The sequence below is a fragment of the Pituophis catenifer genome, unplaced genomic scaffold (genome assembly GCF_029215685.1).
Source record: "Pituophis catenifer annectens isolate HBS135680 unplaced genomic scaffold, rPitCat1.0.hap2 SCAF_1, whole genome shotgun sequence".
Taxonomy (NCBI): Eukaryota; Metazoa; Chordata; class Lepidosauria; order Squamata; family Colubridae; genus Pituophis; species Pituophis catenifer.
Genome location: NW_027256881.1, coordinates 276130438 through 276153865, shown reverse-complemented (window position 1 = coordinate 276153865; position 23428 = coordinate 276130438). Strand labels below are relative to the sequence as shown.

The following is a 23428-nucleotide window of genomic DNA, read 5'->3' as shown; positions in this document are numbered from 1 at the left end:
TGCAATCCTCTGCCAGTGAAAACGGAGCTCTGTTTTCACTGGCAGAGGCACCGCAGGCCAGTCCTTCACTGTTTACAGGGCGGCCCCGGGGGCTGGATCTAAGCATCCCGGGGGCCACATCCAGCCTCCAGGCCTTGAGTTTGATACCCCTGCATTAGAGATTTTTGTGTCAATGTATGAAAAAGCTTCATATTGCAGACATCGGGTTAATGAAATAATCTCAGCCTCTTGGTCTTCACTGAAAGGAAATTTGATGGCCTGACTGGTCCCTTCTAACTCAGTCCTTCCTCAGTATAATTTACATGCCAGTGATCTTAGATATGTAATATTTCACATATGGTCAATAAAAAGGAACAGAGTGCTTGTATTCATATTCATATATTCATATTTATGCAGAAGTAAAAAAAAAACTTTTAAAAGGTGTTTATGTGGTCAATACTATTAACTATAGAGTGTTTTATGACTTGTTTCAGCATTCTGATGCAAATTCAGGCCTCACCAAAGGCAATAGTAATCTGACAAAGAACAAAGTTATCAAACAGGTAATAAATGGGTACCACATAGAGTGGCTGGTACACTGACTTTTATATACTTGCTGTACTAAACACTGTTATGGCCTTTGTCTTTACTCTGCTAAATAGGTACTTGAGGTCTTCAGTGCACATTCTAACACAAACTTCTGTATAGGTGAAATACTTGGCTTGCATGCTGATGGGATAGATTTGTTCTAAATAAAGGCATTCCTGTTGACTTCAATGAGATTAGTCCAGTGGTGCAGAATGGAAAGCGGTTTAAAACTAGATTATAGGAGGTTGGTTACGAGGAAATGAACTTACTATTGTTTTGTTTCTTAGGGTATACAAGGGAAAAAGGTTCCAAGCAAATCCAACTTGAAAGATGATGATGACAGGTCTGGCCCAGTTTTTATTTTAGTCCCAAATGGAAAAGAGCAAAGAATGAAAGATGAGAAAGGATTAAAGGTGAGAGAAATGCTCAATGTCTGATTTCTGGGCTGTATTAGACATTAATTCCTATTTTAAACCATATTTACTTTAACACTGGAAAGCTCCAGATAAAATTACATGTGGAGATCACTTAGTTATTTATTCACTTAATTGTACAAATGCATATTTTGCTCCAACGTATTATCAATGTTATTAATGTTGTTATTAACAGTTAACAATATTAACAGTTCAGTGGACAAGCATACAGAATTAGTAGTTGTTCTGTCATTCTTTTTTGTTAAGCATGGTCTACAAAATCTGCCAAATTTGTTCTGAGTTACTGTGCTTAAAACAAGTGAATTCTTTTAGAAAAGTTCAGTGGGGAAGTGTCTCCTCATTCAGTATTAGGGAATGTTTCCACAATAACAAAAACATTTTATTGTATGTTTTAAAATGGGAAGATTACTAAAATTGCCCTAGCCAGCATGAGGAATTATGGGAGTTGAAATCAACATAACTTAAAAGTCACTAAGTTTGAGAAATACTGCACAGAATGAATAGGCAGAAACAAGCCTCAAACTACTGACTGCATGTATATGCACCAAAGCATCTATGTTATAATGCAGTTCTGGGGTATTAAAATACAAAATACAAAGATTCAAGATTAGGTCCACTTCAGCCATGAAAGCTCACCTGGTGATGTTTGTGAGATAAACACATTTCCAACAAGAGATCTAGTTGATTCATGTTAACTAGGGGCCAAGGTGGAAGCATTAACACATTTTTTTAAATAATCTGGACTTGTTCGTATTCAGATACAAGAATAAATTATCCTTTGTTTAAAATAATAAATTGAGAAGAGCCTAATGCTGGGAACAATTGAGGGCAAAAGAAGAACGGGATGACAGAGAATGAGGTGGCTGGATGGAGTCACTGAAGCAGTAGGAGTGACCTTAAATGGACTCCAAAGGATGGTAAAGGACAGGAAGGTCTAGAGGAACGTTGTCACGATGGGTCGGACACAACTTCACAACTAAAACAACAACAACAATCCTCTTCATGACTGTCTCAAAAGTGGGATGGGTAGAAAGTGCTTGCTTGAGGTTTAACCAAACTACCTTAGTGAAAGGAGAAAAGTGAAAGTTACAAAGACACAATGCTTTGGTAGTCAAGTAATAATCCATATAGGAAAATATATTTTTCTGTAAATATGAATTTCTTTTGTTATGTTAAGAGGACCGATATTACTTAAAAATTACCTGTGGCTCAATAAAGTAGTCTTAGCAAATAAGGAAAACAACTATACACAAATATAGTATCTATATACATGCCACTTACAATTTACAGACTAATTATTTTAAGTAAAATTTAAGTTACAAGTAGTTTAAATTACAGGTTTAATTTTTAAGAAGACTGTGTTCCCCTCTTCCCTCAGGTTTTGAAATGGAATTTTACTACTCCTCGTGATGAATACATTGAGCAATTGAAGACTCAGATGTCTAGCTGTGTTGCCAAGTGGTTACAAGATGAAATGTTTCATGCAGATTTTCAACACCACAACAGAGCACTTAGTGTAATGGTTGAGGTGAGGAGCATTGACTTCTGGCAGTTGATAAAACAATAAGAGCATTAGTATAACTTTTCCTAGAGCTGTGATGGCGAATCTATGGCATGTGTGCCATAGATGGCACGCGTAGCCATATCAGTGGGCATGCCAGCTCAGCACTGGCATGCATGCGCGCACCGGCCAGCTGATTTTTGGGCCTTCTGGGCCCACCAGAAGTAGGGAAACAGGCTGTTTCCTGCCTCTGGAGGGCCGTGGGGGGGGCATGGGGAAGGCCCGTTTTTCTTTCTTACCTGGCTCCAGATCCTCTCTATGCATCTGCGGAGGGCGAAAACAGCCTTTCCCACTTCCTCGGAGGCCCTCCAAAGGCCTGAAACGGCCCATTTCCCAACTTCCGGTGGGACAGGAAGTGACGTTTTTGCTGTCCCCACCTCCAGAGACTCCTAGAGAGGCTCTGAAGGCTGGGGACAGCAAAAAACATCACTTCCTGTCCCATCGGGAGATTGGAAATGGGCTGTTTAGGCCTTTGAAGGGCCTCCGAGGGAGTGAAAAAGGTTGTTTTCGCCCTTCCCAGATAAATAGAGAGGATCTGGAACCAGGTAAGAAAGAAAAATGGGCCTACCAGGCCATCGTGTGCCGGGGGGGGAGGGCGAGAGGAGGGGGGTTGCGGGCGCAGAGCACGGCGCATAGAATTAACAGTGTGGGCACTTGCACACACGACCTTCCCCTGCACCCCCCCCCCCCTTTCCTGGTACGCGATGGCAAAAAGGCTAGCCATCACTGTCCTGGAGCATGCAACTTTTGGAAATAACTATTCAATCTAGAGCCCTGCATAATATTCTCATAAGAACAGTGCAATTAGTATTGGCCTCTATCAAGGCACTGAATATGAGCATTTGAAACAAACTTAAATAGCAGACTAGCTGATGCAAGTAGCAATTATGCAGGTACAAAACAATTATCTTTGGTCCCTTTGCTAGTAGAAAAGCCATGGTATAATCATTTAATTGAAATATAATTTCTTATTTATTTATTTTATTGTAAAAGAAAAAAAATTTTTTTTTTGCAAAACTTCACCTTGATCTTTTTTTTTTTTTCTTCCTTTCAAGCACTTGGAGAGTGAAAAAGATGGAGTTATCAGCTGTTTAGATTTGATTCTTAAGTGGATCACTCTGAGGTTCTTTGACACCAACACAAGCGTTCTGATGAAAACTCTGGAGTATCTTAAGCTGCTGTTTGTCATGTTGAACCAAGAAGAATACCACCTGACTGAAAATGAAGCCACTTCTTTCATTCCCTATCTTACCTTGAAGGTATCTAGAATTTAAAAAGCTGCATACGTGGTGTGTCTTGACCTCTTAGAGTGGGTAGAATGAAAAAAAACCCTAGATATTGTTGCTCACAAAATATAACAAAAAGCAAATTGTGAAATTAGAGCTCCCTCTGTGACAGTATTGAAAATAATGATGACTTTAGCAAATAGAACTAGAGGATATTGTATTTGGAGAAGAAAAGAAAAACCCTACTTGGAAAAGAGAAGCAAGAAAACCAGGTTTGAAATATACTTTTTCAAATAATAGAAATGGAAAACGTTGCTCAAAAGTTTTTATTTTTGAGGACCCAAAAAATTGTGTCCTTTACTTAAAGGACCCAAAAAATTGCCATCAGATCTTAGTTTGGCTTTCTCCTCGGGATCCTTCTCATTTCTGAATAAGCGTAAGTGATAATATGCTTCAATTGTACAATGCTTTGAACTAAGCGTTGTACTCAATGCTCAGTGAACTAAGAATAATACTCAATATCATTAAAACGCCAGACAATACATTATATTAGGCAAAATCGGAAAAATAGGATGCAAGAGGTAGACAGCGAACTTTCATATGTTCTATGATTTTAAAAAATGTGAATCTGGTCAATAACCTAGGGAATCCCATTAACTGTATTCCAGCCTTCATATCTGGCATCCGTTTTTTTTTTTTTAAAGTAACTTTGATCTCAAATCAAAAGATACTATAGAAGGTAAGATAAAATTAAGATCAACTGCTTGGGAACATCTCCATTTTATTTTATTGGCAACAATACAAAAGTGGTCTATTGTTGTCGTCTTCTGGGATGTTTTTCCACTTCCCAGTTTATCTCCAATCCTGAGATTTCCTGGTGGACTTGTACACGAGTATTAAGAGGGTCCAGTCTTGATGATGTTGATAAATTATTAAATGAATGATTGAGCAGCTTACAAAAATCAGAAAAATTACAATAAAATCAATAAAAAGTTTATATTTTATGAGATCAGCCAAGATGAGCTGGGTGTTGTTACCTGTAATTTTAATAAAAAATATGAGAGCAGTTTCAAATAAAATACTTGCATTCATAATGGTAGTAGAATTATGTCTATTAGCAAAAAAAAAAAAATACATTCATTAGAAATTCTGATCTTTAAAAACTAAGTTAATTGTAATACATGATACACTTGATACAGTGTGTGTGAGAGAGCAACCTTTTTCAACATCACTGTAAAAATTCACCAGAGAAATGCTGAACAAATACCTTACAGAATTTTTTCAATTCATTAGAGAACATGTATCTCTTATTCACTATAATGACCCATGAGATTTTGTATCTGTTTCTGCTGCTGTACTTGCAAAGATTCTAATTTACAAAACTCTCAAAGCAACTGAGAACAGTAATCCACAGCAGGATAGCATCTTCTAATATGTGATTATGCTCAAGGTTAAATGCATTCATGTTTGCTCCAGTGTATTTGTCACTACCTAAAATTTCAGAATAAAAATATATAATCTGAAAATTTAGGCGTGCCCATGATTCCCTGAAAGCCTTGAATGAGAATATTAGAGAATATTGATTATGCTTCCAGTTTTTCTAAACCTCCAAATGTTTTCTCTGGTTTTAGGTTGGGGAATCCAAGGATGTTATTCGAAGAGATGTGCGTGCCATTCTGAACAGGATGTGCCTTGTTTATCCAGCCAGCAAAATGTTCACATTTATTATGGATGGGACAAAATCAAAAAACTCAAAACAGCGGGCAGGTGGGACATGTAGTACAGATCACAATAGCATATTACAGTAATGAAAATAATGGAATGGGCAAGCCCCACTTAAAATACTGGTGTGTCAGTTTTCTGCATTGGATGCATGAAATACAGGCAAATGCATTGGTGTATGCAGGGATAGGTAATTGTTTTCAGCCTAGTAAGGGATTGGGGGTTCACATTCATATATGCCACCACTCTAAAAAATTATTTCCAAAGGGAGCAATATGAGCCTTTTACTTAATGGCCTAGTTGCCATACCCGCAAAGATGTAGTAATTCCTTAAAGTGGGGGTGGCATAGGAAACAATGAGTTAGGAAGGAAATGATTTTTAAAAATATATAATTATAAAAAAATTATGTTCATGTTATAAAAAAATTTTTTAATGCCTGTTCAGGCTACTGACAATAAATGTGAATGGTTAAGGGGCAAATATTTCATACATCGTTGCAGTGTGTGTCCCCAGTTTCATCTTGGGAGATTTAATCAAAAAGAATTTTTACCTTGTTTATAATAACAGTTCGCTTTACTAAGAAGTTTGGTTGCCTTTGGGTTTTGTTTATATCTTGTTTTGTTATTCCTTAGAATGCTTGGAAGAGCTGGGATGTCTAATTGAATCATATGGCATGAATGTATGTCAGCCAACTCCGGGCAAAGCCTTAAAGGAAATTGCAATTCACATTGGTGACAGGGACAATACAGTCAGAAATGCTGCACTTAATACCATTGTTACTGTTTACAATGTGCATGGGGATCAGGTGTTCAAGCTCATTGGAAATGTAAGTAAACAGGAATCAAGAGGAAAAATTAAATCCTTACGGTGTATTGGACGATTCAAGTTAAGTGGTACAAAGTCACAACAGACCTGTATTATACAACTGACTGATTATTGATTATCAAGAACAGATAAAAATTGTACTTCACACTATTTAGTTGATGGCTAATGAATCATTCTGATGTCAATGAATTGTGAAATGGTAAATAAATAAGTATTTATTGTTAAATCTGCAATAGCAGTGGAAATTAGTTGAACTTTGTCTACCACAAATCTTGTTCAAAAGTTTTGACAATTATGTCACTGAAGAATTGGAGGAAGTTACATTGGTAAAAGGAAAAAAAAAAACCATTTGCAGAGAACTATTATTTAGTCACTTCAGTCCAGTTTGTGAGAATCAGTTTTTAAACTGTTCAAAGCGTTAAAGCAACTAAGCTAAGTCACATATTTTGTGCATATCCAGATAAAGTGGGAAGGAAAGCCTGGAGATGTCTGTCAGGGATCAGTCATTAGGTCAATAGGTCACTTGATGCAACTTATTTTATATCAACCTGATTCTAAATACAGATGTGACTAATGAACTTAGAAGGTAACTGTTGTCTCTTTACAACAATTTTAAAATATTAGTTATGTACCAAATTACAAAAAGTTGGAATTAAAAAAAGATAAAAAATCTTTCTGAGAGTTTCACTATCCACATTCAAGTAGACTATCAAGCTGTTTTGAAGTAAAGAAAACAGGTGGTATCAAGTACCACCTACTTCCAAAATAGTACCTTACATGGAATTATTTTTCTTACATTTCAGAACCACTGCTTTTGTCAAAATTTCAATTTAATTTTACTTAAATTGATTATTTAGAGCAGATTTCTGAATTTCTAACATCAAAATAGTAAAAAAGGTCAGTCTTACATGAAACTTCAGGCTGTAGAGGCCCTGCAAAATTGGAGAACAGCTGTATTAATAATGATTTTATCTTGTTTTTTAAATCTTCAATGCTTTGAGTTTTAAGATGTATTGATACATCCTACAACTTCTTTCCTATTCTCATTTTGAAAATCTAAAATGACAAATTAATGTCATTCAATTTAAATAACATCTCTGCACTTGAATATGAAATCTCATAATCTTGCAAGTTGTTAGCGTTTGGGGAAGTTGTACATTAAGTCAAGTGCTGCTTTAGGTCTTACTGTTTCTCAAGTCGCTTTCCTAGGTTGGGGGGTAGGAAAATGATAGAAGCAACCAGAATTTACCTACATGGCTGTCCTGTGTCAACAAAATGGGTTAACATATGTGAGAGCAATATTTGTAGTGCTCCATAGTTTCATTCAAACACTGACAAAAAATTGTATTCCACTGGCAAAATTTAATTGTAATCTGCTCTTGCTTTATACAGGTAAGGGTGGTCCCCAGAAACCCTCCAAACATGTCTGCTGAAAAATGACAATAGATTTCCCATTATTTTGCAGTGAGAGACAGATAAAAACTGAGTATAAATCCTAAAATAGGCATAGTGTCAGTGTCATCACTTGTATGATATGGGCCCTCCAATTTGCAACTCTCTCCAAGCCACCAAATGCTAATGTTAGCTCTTGGCCACAAAAGGATTGCCCATCCCTGTTCTATTGAATTAGGTAATTGACAACTTAGATAGTAAGTTGTCTTGCCTAGTGGTCACAGTACACTGAATCAAGGAGGATAGATGCCCAACTGCAAAAATGTGGATATGCTGGTTTACTGACATATAGTATTGTCTCTAGAGAGAATCTGTGTAACATCATACAGTTGCTGTATCTCCAATCTCTCTCAATTTATTTTTCATATGAGAGAGCTTACACCTTTTGCACCTATTGGGGAGAGAAATGGATGAATAATAAATAAATGAGAGACTCTGCCTTTGCTTATTTTCATGTTTAGAGCATGTAAATTATTTTTTCAGAAATTATGACGCTTTGGAGCATTCCTAGAGGCAAATCTTTAATGACATTAAACTTTTTCTTCTTGTACAGCTTTCTGAGAAGGACATGAGTATGTTGGAGGAACGAATAAAACGGTCAGCTAAGAGACCAAATGCTGCTTCATCAAGGCAGGTCGATGAAAAACCCCAGCGTGTTCAAAATGTCAATGCCAGCACAAACATATTGCGGAAGGGAGCAGCTGAAGACATGTCTTCCAAACTCAAGTATGTTATGTGGAGAAAATGCCATCTGTGTGCAACGTTTTCACAGTGTGTGCTAAAACATGCCTTGCTGTTGCCTTGTGTTTGTCTTTTGTTTTTATCATTGCTGCATGCATGAGACACAGATTGCAAAAAAAAAAAAATACTACAAAGCAAAATGTTTGAACCTTTGTTCATCTGTTTTGTCATGTCTTGAATGCTTTCTAAATGGTATTGTGCCTTTTTTCACTGCTTCTCCATGGACAGAATTATGTATCGCACTTATAGGATGTAAGTACTAACCACTAAATCCTTGGTAGCAGGGCTCATACGATTTCTGTTTTTCCCTCCAATCATTAGTTATGAAATACCCTTTGGAAGAAGTTCCACACATTATAATAAAGCTTCTTAAAACTTAGGGTTCTAGGAAAAACTGATGTTGGATATGAGAAAGAGTGGCAACTCCCATCTCTCGGGTAAAAAAGTTAAGGGAGATACTTCTACACAAGTAGACGTCCTTCAGGTGGCATTGGATATCATCCAATGTGAAATGAAGATCCCCATCTCTGTTTAATATGTGATTCTTGGACCCCTTCTAGAATGCCTCTTGCTATACCTTATGCCGTTCTAAAATCCTCTGCTTAGTAGGAAATCCCTAACAAAATAAGACAAATGGCAAGTTGTAATTGAAAAGTATAAAACTCAGCTGGGAATATTCTGGATTCAGAAACAGTGGTCACTGAGAAAGGCAACCTAACATAATTCCTTCTCCATATATGAATAAAAACTGGATTCATTTGGATGAAACCATACTTTCTTGTTCTCTCTTTAACATTTATGGTGGTGCATATATTTTGCTGCCAGACGTAAAGGGAAAAGGGAAACCTAACAAGTTTTTGAAGAGAGTACAGATTTCAAATAGTTAGTGTCATGGCTGGCTTTGCTTGGTTAATGCAAAGGCTATACAAACTACTACAGGAAGTCCTTGACCTACAACCATTTGTTTAGTGTGTTCAGAGTTACAACAATACCAAAAAAAGTGACTTACAACCAGTTCTTGCACTTACAACCAAATCTCCACAGTCAAGTGATCAAAATTTGGGCACTTGGAACCAGCATTTATTTACAAACGTTGCAGCATCCCTAGGTCATGTGATCACCATTTCCAGCTTCTGACAAGCAAAATTCAATGGAGAGAAGCTGAATTCACTTAACAACCACACGATTCATTTCTCAACTGCTGTGATTTGCCTAACAACTGTGGAAAAACAGGTTGTAAAATTGGGTATGGCACACTTGGCAACTGCCTTGCTTAACAAAAAAAGATTCTGGTATCAATTATGGTTGTAAGTCAAAGACCAGCTGCATGGAGGGTTTTTTTGTTTTCTTTTGTTTTTGTTCCTGTGTTTAAACATAAATCATTAGGGGGCAATGAATTTTGTTATGTTGGAATAACAAGCCATTATTTGTTATTTCGCTTCCTTAAGCCCTCCAAAAACTGAGCGGTAATGGGAGTGCCTTCCCAATTTCTTTATGAACTGCAGAGAATGTTGAGAAACCAGGGAGATTTCTTTGACGTAAAGTTGGACTCTCTTCAACAAAGTCCCAGATAATATAGAAAGAATGTTTTCTGTCTGTAGCTTATGACGATTTCAGAATGTCACTTCTGTTGAGTAGGCAGCATGCTTCCTGAAATATTAAGGAAAATGTCTTGCTTGATTTTTATAGCCAAGCCCGCAACTTGAGTGGCCATTCAGAGGCAATGCATACAGTTCCTCGGGAATTTCAACTGGATCTAGATGAAATAGAAAATGATAATGGCACAGTGCGATGTGAAATGCCAGCACTTGTTCAGCACAAACTGGATGACATCTTTGAGCCAGTCTTGATTCCTGAACCTAAGTAAGTGTGGGGGAATTTTGTTTGTTTTGACCCAGGATGTGCATATTATAGGTATAGTATTCTCTCTCACATATGAAGGTTCTACCCAAGGCCATAAAAGAAAAGGTCAGAGCAAAAAGAAGTCAATACTAATTGATGTAACTATAGTTAAATTTAATAGAGCATTCCATTTATAAAATACATTGATTCTCTCATCTGCATATACCAGCAACTGTCTCATACAGGGATAGAGATATATACATACATGTTCCTCTCCTTTCTTCTAACAGCAGTGCAAAACACACACAAAAGTATCCTGCCCACAGAATAGAGATAGGAAAAGGTAGAAGAAAAAAAGGAGAGGAACAAAATAGAGATGAGTCAAGGAGAAGAACTGACTTGACAAGGAAGGAAAAGAATGAAAGAAACCCTATTCAGGTGTTACAGGAAAAATGTTAAAATTCCACAGGCAAGCAGCAACTACTTACTAGCTATATTTGCAGCCATTTGTACTTCCTACTGATGTGCTTGTTTTCAATAACATATTCTGTTTTTCTCAATTACTGTAAGTGAAGACTCTCTGCAAAATTTGCAAGTTTTATTTTGGAAGTAGGGTGGAAAGGATTGTCTTCCAGTAATTGCAAAATCTTTCCTCCACCCAGGGTCCGCGCTGTCTCCCCACACTTCGATGACATGCACAGCAATACTGCTTCTACTATCAACTTTGTTATCTCCCAGGTAGCCAGTGGGGATATAAATACTAGTATCCAAGCTCTTGCACAGGTAAGTGGTGTTCTTTGTAGATGGCGGCAACATAGTGCTCCTAAGGATTATCAGTTACTATTTAACAGATCAACAAATTATTTGCGAGAGTGATGAGTTGCACATTTGGTGGAGCTGTGTGTCAGGTGACACATGCACCACTCTGAAATATGTCTTGATGACATAACTAAGTGCACAGGGGCCATCTGACTCGCAGTTCTCAAAAGGAACGTAAGTGATGCCTTCCTGGAGTGGACCTCTGGTCTACCTAGTCCAGCATTCTGTTCTCACAGTGGTCAGCAACTCCACAAGGAAGCCCATCTCCCAGCAGATGGTCTACAGCAGTGATGGCTAACCTTTTTGCTGTTGTGTGCCAAAAGTGGGGGGGTCGCATGTGCACGTGCCCACACCCATAATTCAGTGCGCCCCGTATGTGCGTGCGTGACACACACCCATGCTCCTCCCGCTTTTGGCACAGTGGGTCCAGTAGGCCCATTTTTCACCCTCCCCAGGCTCCAGGGGCTTTCTTGGAGCATGGGGAGGGTGAAAACGGCCTTCCCCAACCCCCCTGGAGGCCCCCTGGAGGCCGGAAACAGCCTGTTTCCTGACTTCTGGTGGGTCCAGAAGGCCCGAAAATCAGCTGGCTGGCGCACGCATACACACCGGAGCTGAGCTAGGGCAACGCTTGCATGACCACCAATATGGCTCTGTGTGCCACCTGTGGCACGCGTGCTATAGGTTACCTATCACGGGTCTATAGAGTTACCAACAAGACTAATAAGTTTTAAACCCCATGACTTCCATGAATTGATCCAAACCTTTTTGAAGCCAGTCAAACTGGTAGCAAACACCACAACTTGTAAAGAAAAAGTTCTTATGTTCAAGTGCAAGAACATAGAACATTGTCATCCTCTAAATAATTCCTTGACTTTCATTTTGATGCCAAAAGGCATGCAAAGATATTTTAACTCTTCATATTATCTAATAAGACAACATTTATTTAACCTTACTGGGCTTTAAATCAAATTCCTGTTCCTCCACTACTTGGATTTCAGTCTACTTAACCTTGAAGCAGAGTCCTCTCTTTCGGGTTCCTGCATGCGCATGCGCTCGGCCAGCTGCTCTCTTCCGGGTTCCGGCACACACATGCGTGCCAGAACCTGGGAGAGAGCAGCTGGCCAGTACACATGTAGTGCTGCTGGCCCAGTGCATATGATGTGACAGAACCCGGAAGAGCAGCTGGCCGCTGCACACGTGTGCACCAGCCAGCTTCTCTCTTCCGTGTTCCAGTGCTCTGGCGCGCATGCACACACTCCAGTTTTGGCATTCAGTGCTGAAAAGATTAACCATCACTGCCCTAGGGCTAACAATTATTGCAATAGCAGGGTGGGGAATGAATTCTAAATTTTTGTAGTAATGTACATATTTGAGACAGGTTCTTTGAAGTGTGAAGGCTGCAGAAATTGTTAAAATAGATAATGCAGGAATAACTAACCTTGGCTGGCACTGCACATCTGATGTTTGGTCTAATGTTCTAAGATTGTGAACGAAGTGATGGATTCTTAGAGAATTGAAATAGAAGAGTAGAATGGGAAAAGTAATAATTAAGAGGAGAGATTGGTGATAGTTTTTGCATCTAGTGCATGCCATTGTTTTGAATACTCTTCTGCATGAAGAAACATAATTATTATGTCTGTATACAGATTGATGAGGTTCTAAGACAAGAGGATAAAGCTGAAGCAATGTCTGGCCACATTGACCAGTTCTTAGTAGCTACATTCATGCAGCTCCGACTCATTTATAATACTCATATGGCTGATGAGAAACTGGACAAGGATGAGATTGTCAAGTTGTACAGTTGCATCATCGGAAACATGATTTCAGTAAGAGTTCCTTATTTCCTTTGCTACTGTAAAATGAGGGAAAAAACAGTCAAAATTTGGTCAGGTATAATTTTTTTATTTTGTTTTTTTAATATAAAATGTATTTATTCTAGAACAGGTATACATTTATCTAAAAAGTAAAGTATACTGCATATCAAGCAACCTTAATGTAGAATCTGTTCTAGATATTTTACACATTTTAATTTTTGAAGTGCTATTTTTAGGGATGAGTAAATGCTGCTCCCCAAATATCTTAAGTGCATTTCTTATAGCCCTGTCTGCTGCAGTTTTGAACTGCAGTGTCAATCATCTGACATCAACATTCTTTAAAGTACAAACCATGCCTTTAAGAGGTGCGGCTTGTGTTTTATTGTTGTGTTGTGATTTGCCACTGAATTTCTTCAGGCTGGCATGTAAAGCATCCCCTTCCCTTCAGTCCTGCACCACAGGTTCTTTCCGCTCATCAACACTTCTAAATATATTTCTGAAAACAAGGCTTACTGAGAAGGCAAGCAAAATGCAACATTGTTTTCCCATAGTGACCAATCTAATATTGGGGCTCTGAAGTGGTTATTGAAGCTTTTAAGTTTTATTCAGAAGAGAGAATTATATCTAACACTTAAATTCATTTGACAGTTATTCCAGATTGAAAGCTTGGCAAGGGAGGCTTCTGCAGGAGTGTTGAAGGATTTGATGCATGGCCTTATTACATTAATGCTGGATTCAAGAGTTGAAGATCTAGAAGAAGGCCAGCAGGTTATCAGATCTGTCAACCTCTTGGTGGTAAAAGTTCTAGAGAAATCTGACCAAACCAACATATTGAGGTAAATAACTTGATAAGATGAAAAAAGTCTTTTTTATATAGTATAATTTTTTTATAGTATAGATTATACTATAAAAACACTTAACACTAATATTCCAGCATGTGCTTGATGAAATACTTTTGTTCCTCATTACAGTTGAATACAGTTGAACAATGCTTCAAATTCAGTTCAGAAGAGATGATCTAGAGCAGGGGTGTCAAACTCATCGCGTCACAGCGGCATCACATGACGTATTGGGACTTTTCCCCCCTTCACTAAACTGGGTGTGGGTGTGGCCAGTGTATGATGCATCCGGCCCATGGGCCGGGAGTTTGATAGCCCTGGTTTAGAGCATAAACACTGGTTGTAGCTAATTAAAGCAGCCATATCTGTTCTAATTGTGTGATTGCAGTGGAGGCCTCTGCAATAACTGTTCAGTCTTAGAAAAAGTCATGGATGCTTTCATGAATTACAGATAGGTATTACGTTCATAGTCTGATGTATTTTGAACAATCTCCCAAGTAAAATCCTAAGTATTACACTCCTCAGCATGGTACTTGCTGATTCTCGGTGAAAATATGTATGACTCTTGTAGTTGTTATATTTAGATGACACTTGGGAGATTGTTGCTTGCTTTGTGGCAGACTTGCTTTTATGTCAATTGTTATTATATATATAGTAATTTTACGTTATTTGTATTCGAGATTTAAATGTTAGCCACCCAGAATCACCACGGTGAGATGGGCAGCCGTATAAATCAAATAAATAATGTTACTTCACTTAATTCTTCTAGTGCCCTGCTTGTTCTACTCCAGGACAGTCTATTAGCAACCGCTAGTTCTCCCAAGTTCTCAGAACTTGTAATGAAAGTGAGTACCTAGGTTTGTTTTAAAATTTGAAATGGCATAATGATATGTATTGCCAACTTGTCATAATTATAGACCTAATTCTTTTCTATTGAAAAAATTACAATATGAATACAACTTAGTGTGGCATACTGTTATTAATAGATAAGCCTGACAATAAAAACTAAAGGTTTAAAAATCTCTATTAAGAGTTGGTGTCTTTATGTCCAATATAATTGAGCGGACAATCACCATATTTGTTCATGACCATTTATTTTAAGCTTTTAAAACATCAAGTTTGCCACTGACGACTCTACATTAGGATATACTGTTCCATAAGTAACTGATTTTGGTTTGTAAACATTTCTCTCCTGTCTCCAAGTGCTTATGGAGAATGGTAAGACTTCTCCCTGAAACCATCAACAGTATCAACCTGGACCGAATCATGTTGGACATTCACATCTTTATGAAGGTGTTTCCAAAAGAGAAATTAAAGCAGTGTAAAAGTGAATTCCCAATACGGACTCTGAAGACTCTGATTCATACATTATGCAAACTGAAGGGACCTAAGGTAAGACCAAATGGATTTTTCCTGTGAATAGTTCTCAGGAATATTTAAAAGATTCTCTCTGAAGTTATAATGTTCCTTTCTAGATTTTAGATCATCTAACAATGATAGACAACAAGAATGAGTCTGAATTGGAGGCTCATCTGTGCAGAATGATGAAACACTCCCTGGACCAAACTGGAAGCAAATGTGATAAAGGCACAGAAAAAGGCGCTTCCCGAATTGTAAGTATTTTGTATTTTAAAATAGAAAGAAAACAACCATCATTTTAAACCTGGTTAATTTTCTGATTGCGCAGTTGTGAATTATATCATTTTTACTGTATTGGACTTCTAGCCTGGATTACATAGAAGGCTGAAGATGCTCCTTGATGTGGCTGGATTAGGATGTCAAGAAACACAGGAAGGCATTTTGCAAAGCGTTTGGTTAGCTACAGAATATCTCTTGCACAGTAGCATGTTTCAGGCTGTATACAAATGGGCAACATGCCTATTTCCTATAAACAATCAATTTTCTCTTTTTTCATGCATTTATTTATAACATTTATAACAGATCTTACTTGAAAAGACTCAGATAGTCACTTTGACTTCTTTTAAATGAGATGAATTACAGGTAGTCCTCAACTTGCAACAGTTAATTTAGTGACTGTTCAAAGTTACAACAGCACTGGAAAAAAGTGACTTATGGCTGTTTTTCACACTTACAGCCGTTGCAGCATCCCCACAATCACATCAAAATTTGGATGCTTGGCAACCAACCCATATTTATGATGGCTCATGTGATCACTTTTTTGCGACCTTCTTACAAGCAAAGTCAATGGGGAAGCCAGATTCACTTAACAACGGTGTTACTAACTTAACGACTGCAGTGATTCACTTAACTTTGATCCGAAAAGTTGTAAAATAAGGCCAAATTCACTTAATAAATGTTTCACTTCGCAACATAAATTTTGGACTCAATTGTGGTCGTACATCGAGGACTACCTGTACAGTATATGATGCTATCTATCCATGTCATTGTCCCTGCCAAGAAAAAAGAAACCTTACATGAAATGATGTTCAAGAGAGATGGCTTAAATGTGTTGTGTTTAGGATAATCACAATTACAAGGTTTATTTCTGGGTCTGGTTGACACTCATAGTTCTCAAAGCGTATATCAAATTTGTCTTTTGCTGGCTATAATTTGTCTATAAGTGGCAACATTTGAAGACACACACTTTCCTTTTTCCTCAACTTTGTGCCTTCAGGCCACTATATTTACACATGGCCATTTTAAGCTTGCTTGTACAGTAGTGTGCATAGTAGAGTATTGATAATATTTGTGAACTCTATCACAGTATTCAGAACTGTCAGGAGCCTTGGTGGAGCAGCAGACTAAAGCGCTGTTAAATAGCACTTAGCTGCCAGCTGCCTGCAATTACTGCAAGTTCAAATCTCACCAGGCTCAAGGTTGACTCAGCCTTCCATCCTTCCGAGGTAGGTAAAATGAGGACCCGGATTGTGGGGGCACTAAGCTGACTTTGTATAAAAAAGAACACCACTTGGGGGGGGGGGGTGAAAGCCCTACTAAGCAGGTATATACAAACGTATGAAGGCTATTGCTTAACGCATTGTAAGCCGCCCTGAGTCTCCGGAGAAGGGCAGCATATAAATCAAACCAATAAATAAATAAATAATAAATAAATAAATAAACTGCTCCTAGTGAGCCTTAAATCACTATGTTTGGTATTGTTAATAATGCTGTCTGATTTCTTTTCTAGAATAGTGATTTGTTTTCTTTAAATTGGTATTTACTGTCCTAGTTTTTCTCCTCATTTATGTTTTGTAAATCTGGCTTACCTGTCGTAGTGTTGTCTCTTTGTTTCTAAAGATGCTTCCATTACTTAAATGTTGATTCCTCTAGATTTTTTCATTTGTTTTTGTGCATTCTTTAGTTGTTATTTGGATTTTTAATTTGGTTTGTTAATTAATGTCCAAATTCATTTTATAGGATGAAAAGTCACCAAAGGCCAAAGTAAACGATATTTTGGCAGAGATATTTAAAAAAATTGGTTCTAAAGAAAACACTAAAGAGGTAAGAAGTATGCCTAGAACAAAAAAAAAAAAGTTGTCTTTTTTCTGCACATGGAAGAAACACATAGTAGCTCAGGATTTGGCCCACCTGATTGATTGGGGTTTGGGCAAAATTTTCAGATGAGACTTGTAGAATAATAGTCTCAACATTTTTCTCCCCTATCCCCACTGAACACCTGGCCAAGCCATACCCTTTCTCTTGTTGTTGTATCTCACGCCACTGCTGTGTTTGTTTTGCACAGCATAACCCAATGTCCATCCTTTCCCCCCCAATCATCCCAGCTCTTTCATTCCCTTACCTTCTTTTCACTGCTATTGACTTCATTTTTTCTTCTAATCTTTTCCAACCTGGAATGCCTATAACTGGGACCAGCATGTGCAGATCCAGCCATAAACCACCTAAGCCTCTCTTTCATGTAGGCTGTGGTCTCTGCATAGAGCATTTTGCATAACTCTTTATCAGTTTCACAGGGTTTTTTTTTTTTTTTTTTTTGAGGTGGGGGGACAGCTTTGCAGCCTCACATAAGCATCTAGGCTAGCCTTTAGGAAAGATTTATAGCAGAGGTGTCAAACTCAATTTCATTGAGGGCTGCATCAGGGTTGTGTTTGATCTTGGGGGGCTGGGATGTGTGTGACCAGGGTGGACATAGCCAGCTCAACGTCACTCGTGTCGGGCACTTGTGGTGGCCCAAGCACTCTGTCAGCTAAAATGGGCTCCCGAGCTCCATTTTCATCTGTGACTGCCTCTTGCAACCCTCTGCCAGCAAAAACAGAGCTCTGTTTTTGCTGGCAGAGACACCGCAGGCCGGTCCTTTGCTGTTTCCAGGGCGGCCCCCACGGGTCACATCTAAGCACCCCACGGGCCAGATCCGGCCCCCAGGCCTTGAGTTTGACACCCCTGGTTTAGAGCCTACCTGTTGAACTTAAACAGAAAATACCTAAATCAACCTTTGACATTTTAAAGTATGCCCAGGAAAGAACCATTTGAAATCCTAATGATCAAATAATAGGGCGTTCAGCTCGGAGCCATGATATTGAACTGACGTTAGTATACAACATTCAGAACCTAAATCTTCAGAGCTCATTTTTGTTTTTATGTGTACAACTTTTAATAGCTGAGGCATTTTGTTTTTAAAACAGGGTCTGGCAGAGCTGTATGAATATAAAAAGAAATATTCTGATGCAGATATTGAGCCCTTCCTTAAAAACTCCTCACAGTTCTTCCAGAGCTATGTAGAACGAGGTCTCCGGCTGATTGAAATGGAAAGGGAAGGCAAAGGGCGGATTTCTTCCACAGGTAATTTGATACGAACTTGCAGCCAAGAGCTCTTGTGTTGATGAAGCTATCAGATTTTTCCAGGGTCAGCAGAACAGGTAGAGAATTTCAGAAGTAATATATCAACTTTCTTAAAGTATAGGCCGGGTGTGACATTAAGCAATTGTAGTGGCTATTCCATAATACTCTCATTATGCAGGTAACCTCTACAAATGGTGATGCCGTGAGCTTGACACCCGTGGTTTATTGCAAGCTTAAGCTCTCATAAGAATCTGAACTACTAACAGTCAAAGCAAATTGGTGGTAGATAAGAATCAATGGAATTCAAGATGGGCTGGACTTAGATCTCTTGTGGGCACAAAGGGATTCAAGACTGATGATGCATTTGATCCCACCTTCAGTGTTAGCCTGGTCATCTCCTATACAAACCTAGGTAACATCCCATTTCAATCTTTTGTTGAAGTTAGATTTGACTCATTTGTGGCTTGTGATTTTTTTTTATTTTGTAGGAGTTTCTCCACAGATGGAGGTATCATGTATTCCCACTCCCACCAATGTAGTTTCTTCTGCTATCGGAAATTCAAACGGGGAAGAGGTGGGGCCATCTGTCTATTTGGAAAGATTAAAAATCCTCAGGCAGCGATGTGGCCTTGACAATGCAAAGGTAGTTAAGTAGAACAAGTAGAAAGTTTTTGACTTATTTGTTTTAATTGTTTATCTAGTTTTTAACATTTCATCTAGTTTTAGGACTTGTATGGAGAACAGGTAAATATTTTAGGTTCACAGTTATACAGAATTATTGAAAATTCAAAAGGGTTTACAAACCTTTAAGCACCATTGCAAAAAAAAAAAATCTGAGTCATGCCACAAATCCATATTTCACTCTTTTTGGTTACTGGTGGTTTTTTTTCAGTGTATGTCATAAGTTTAAAATTATTATATCAGCACAGATCAAGATAATTAGCAAGGCTGCGTACCCCATGCTTTAAAAAAACATTGCAAGAAAATGTTAATTCTCTTTATGACTTTGGCCATAGTGAAGATAAAGAATAGGGTAAAAGTTTAGCATCCTTTCATTTTAACTATATATTTTACATTTCTAAAACTTAAGTAAACCTCCTCTTAAGAAGATTAGTTATAGTAGTATTGTTAGAGCCAACCTTCTTGATTTGGTAAAAATATGATAAGCATTTTTTGAATATGAGTTTTCAATATCTCTCCCCACAGCAAGAAGACAGAGCATCACTGGCCACCACACTGTCCAAGCCATCAGTCCCCACTGTTGCTTCCTCTACAGATATGCTCCATAGTAAGCTTTCCCAGCTCCGCGAATCACGGGAACAATACCAGCACATTGATCTGGACTCCAATCAGACCCATGCTGGCATTGGAAGTACCAATTCCTCTTCTACAGCATCCAATATTGATGATTTGAAAAAAAGACTGGAGAGAATAAAAAGCAGTCGCAAGTGAAATTGCGTGAGACAGTTTGGCTATTGCAGAGCTATCCATCTTTAGTTGACTAAATTAGAAGTCTACATAGTTAAGTGGCCTCATCCAGGCCTTATGTATACAAACTGGTTTCTGTGTATAATACAGCAGATCTTGGAGGAGGATCCAAGTCAATGTGGCACAAATCTTTGTATATATTTTGCTTCTTTGTGAGCATTTCTTGACCGTAGAAGAGAGTCCATGTATTAGTTTTAGTGTACAGAGCTGTAAACAATTCTCCTGCTCAGTCCAATTTCTCAAAACTTGGTTTTATTTGTTAAGTTGTCTTATCTTAGCTCTCTTAAATCTTAGAAACTTTTCGTTGCATTCATTTTTAATTTTGTGAATTACTTCTCCACATAATCCTTGAACTGTTTCTGTATGGACGCATGGCATGAAGCAAGTAATTTAAGTGTCTTTTTGTAAATAAAGTTTGCATTAACTCTCTGAGGGAGCAGCAGTGACTTGGTGGCAAATGTTCATCCATGTTCCTAATTGCTATTGTGACTCCGCATTTTGTTAAGTGAGTGTGTGTCTGAATCACTATAGCAAATGAACTTTCATTGGGAAAACAAGGAGAAGCTGAGATACTAATGTATAAATGTGTTCCAGATGAAGGAATTTTTTAATATTAATAATATTGTGCTTACAGAAAACTCTTGACCCAAAGCCAGAACATTTTGCATCTCAGACAATATCTTCCAAATCTTTTCCTGTAATCTTAATTGAGGATTGGTTTTAAACCTTTTTGAATATTAGATTTCCTCAGGATAGTGGAAGTATTCTGTACTTAAGATGGGCAAATAATTAGGTTTTTCTTAATGTTACTATAATTGTGGTGAATCCATTTTCTCTTCCTATCCCAGAAGCTGCTAGCAAGTTTGTGTTAAATGTATCACCAGAAATTGTAATAATGACTGAGATATTTGGGACTCTACTTCCAAAATAATTGTGCTTTGAAGTGAATGGATATTGTGACCATTAACGGTTACACTATTTGTCACAATATCCATCCACTTCAGAGCACAATTGTTAGAGAGTTGTGAGAAATTATCTGGCTGACTTGCATCTCTTTTATTCATGGTTGCTTCATAAGATCTCTTCCTACAGGTGTCATAACATAGAGTTTCTGTAGTCTCTTTAGCACCTTCCATTTCCTACTATATGTCCTGTATCATACTTCCTAGAGTATCAGTTGCTTTTATGTCTGACATAGATTTCATTTACATCTTTATGCCTGTTAAGCTTTGGCTGATAGTGCTGGTGCTATACAGTAGTTCTATATTGCAACCAATCAAACTTGGTAATAATCTGTAAAAATATAATTGGTCACTAGGTGCATATATGATATGTAATCTGGTGGAAAATTGGTGTAATAAGCTTACTTATCCGCAATATGTAGATTTTCCTACTTAGAAGATTATCTATACTTGCCTTGAAACCTATTCTAATTTGCAATCTTTTCAGCTGAAACTACTTCTTAAAGAATTACTTGCCTTAGCTAGGAATATTAAAGAATGGATCAGCACCTATCTAAGTGGGTAAAATACGTTTTGTGTTTAAAAACCACAATAATAACTTGCTAGCACTATGAGGGGCCTTGAAATGGTGCCAAAATATATGTATTTTGCTAACATATAGTTTTCTTCTGGTACATTATTTGAAATAGTAAGAAATCCCTAATTTTTCAATAACACAAGAGTTCACTTATAGAATCTGGAGATAAACATTGGATTATAATATTCAGCAAGTATTAAAAATAATATTTGGAAGTGAAGCCTCTGAGTTAAAATCTATTAGCTACCGTGTTTCCCCGAAAACAAGACCCTGCTTATATTTTTTTGAACCCTGAAATAAGCATTTGGCCTTATTGCCATGCACTCAAAAGCCCGATTGGGCTTATTATCAGGGGATGTCTTATTTTGGGGGAAACGGTATGTTGTCTAACAATATACTTAGCTTCTTTCATTTTTTCCTTGCAGTATGTGGCTTTTATCAGTTTGATAATACCATTTTAATATTGATTTCCAAAATGCCCTATAGCATTTAAACCATTTTTAGCTTTAACTTAGAACTAACGGAAATGTTTCTACAGTACATTGGAATAAATGTTACCTTTTACTATTAATTTCTGTACTTCCTGAATCTTGGTGATAGAATTTCTCAGTGGAGTAACTATGAAATCTTTTCTAGAAAAGATAGAACTAAAAAATTTTGTCAGTGGTTCAGAGGATAACATTTTCTCAGTTACTATATAGAGAACATATTTATTGGTATCAACTTTGTTACTTAATGGATGCTTCTGTAATATATTCAGTTTCCTCTTCTGTCTTTATAGAGCTTCACTTAGTAAGTGGAGAAATGTTTGCTGCTGTATTAAAAGTGACTGACAGCTCTAAAAATAGTGAGATCATTGAATTGTTGCTGCTATGAGTTTCTCCAAAGAGAAGGAGTTTTGTTCTATTCTGCTCATCTATAATGTGTCCTATTCAATGCAAAATGGGCTATGTGCTTGACTTATTATTCTTGGCTTCCCTTTTTCCTTTTTGGGTTGAGTGAATAGTAGAACTGGCAATATAGAAACATACAAAGAAGCTATTTTTTCTATAACTCAACGTAGTGTACAGGTTCTGATGCAAACTTCGGAGCTGGTGGCTGGTTCTCACATCTCATTGGCACCAGCATATGAAAGCATTGATAATTCAGCTAGTTCCAATGTCAGCATCACAATTCCATCAGACCATTGGGAGAAGAAGTACTACATGACTGGCTCTGGTTCATTTTACAGGGGACCTACGATAAAATTATTTTTTCAGAAGAAATCATGTTATAAAGAATATGCAAAGGCTTTTGGTATGTCCTGTTAGTGTTAAATAATGCTAGTTTGAGTTTCTCACTGAGTTTGGACATATTTTTAATTAGAGAATTTTTGCATGAACTACAGAAATTAGAATGCTTTCAAACTAAATTAAACCAAATATCTGGTTGGTATTTAGTGTATTGAAACAAATACTAAGTATTGTATCACTCTGAATGAAAAAGCATTTAATGATAGGTTAATTTTTCCTCTCCTGATTTCTTAGGACCTAATTTTTTTCATGATGTCTGTGAAACACGTGTTTAGTTTCTATGCATCCAAAAGCATAGCATTAGAAGACTTTGATAGAAATTCTGCCTCAAAAATACTGTATTTGTCTAAAGTGGTAGCTTTTATTAGTTAACTCAGGGTTTTTTTCCCAAGTGTTTAATTTTTAATGTCTGTTGCACTAAACTAATAGAAAAATAGTATGTGTACAACAGTAGTCCATTAATCAGTATTAATTAATCAGCATTAATCAGTATAATAATAGATACAGG

The 23428-nt window shown here is 37.4% G+C and overlaps 1 protein-coding gene and 1 non-coding gene across 3 annotated transcripts in view; both read left to right on the top strand.

Moving 5' to 3' along the window:
• The window catches only part of CKAP5 (cytoskeleton associated protein 5), a 65405-nt gene extending 44887 nt beyond the window's left edge, over window positions 1–20518 (top strand). The window contains exons 20-37 of one of the 2 annotated variants that reach the window (XM_070936501.1): window positions 474–542; window positions 855–980; window positions 2380–2529; window positions 3618–3821; window positions 5420–5555; window positions 6144–6337; window positions 8342–8514; window positions 10219–10392; window positions 11034–11154; window positions 12837–13016; window positions 13653–13840; window positions 14613–14688; window positions 15047–15235; window positions 15319–15456; window positions 17222–17305; window positions 18445–18601; window positions 19090–19244; window positions 19808–20518. In XM_070936501.1, the coding sequence (XP_070792602.1) occupies window positions 474–542; window positions 855–980; window positions 2380–2529; window positions 3618–3821; window positions 5420–5555; window positions 6144–6337; window positions 8342–8514; window positions 10219–10392; window positions 11034–11154; window positions 12837–13016; window positions 13653–13840; window positions 14613–14688; window positions 15047–15235; window positions 15319–15456; window positions 17222–17305; window positions 18445–18601; window positions 19090–19244; window positions 19808–20053 (2760 nt within the window). In that variant the 3' untranslated portion in view covers window positions 20054–20518. The remainder of the gene's footprint in view (window positions 1–473; window positions 543–854; window positions 981–2379; window positions 2530–3617; window positions 3822–5419; window positions 5556–6143; window positions 6338–8341; window positions 8515–10218; window positions 10393–11033; window positions 11155–12836; window positions 13017–13652; window positions 13841–14612; window positions 14689–15046; window positions 15236–15318; window positions 15457–17221; window positions 17306–18444; window positions 18602–19089; window positions 19245–19807) is intronic. The other variant, XM_070936506.1, reaches the window with a different exon arrangement.
• LOC139309155 (small nucleolar RNA SNORD67) lies at window positions 11237–11349 on the top strand. Its single transcript, XR_011599813.1, has one exon. It is a non-coding gene; the product is annotated as a small nucleolar RNA SNORD67 (small nucleolar RNA).
• Window positions 20519–23428: the final 2910 nt, after the last annotated feature.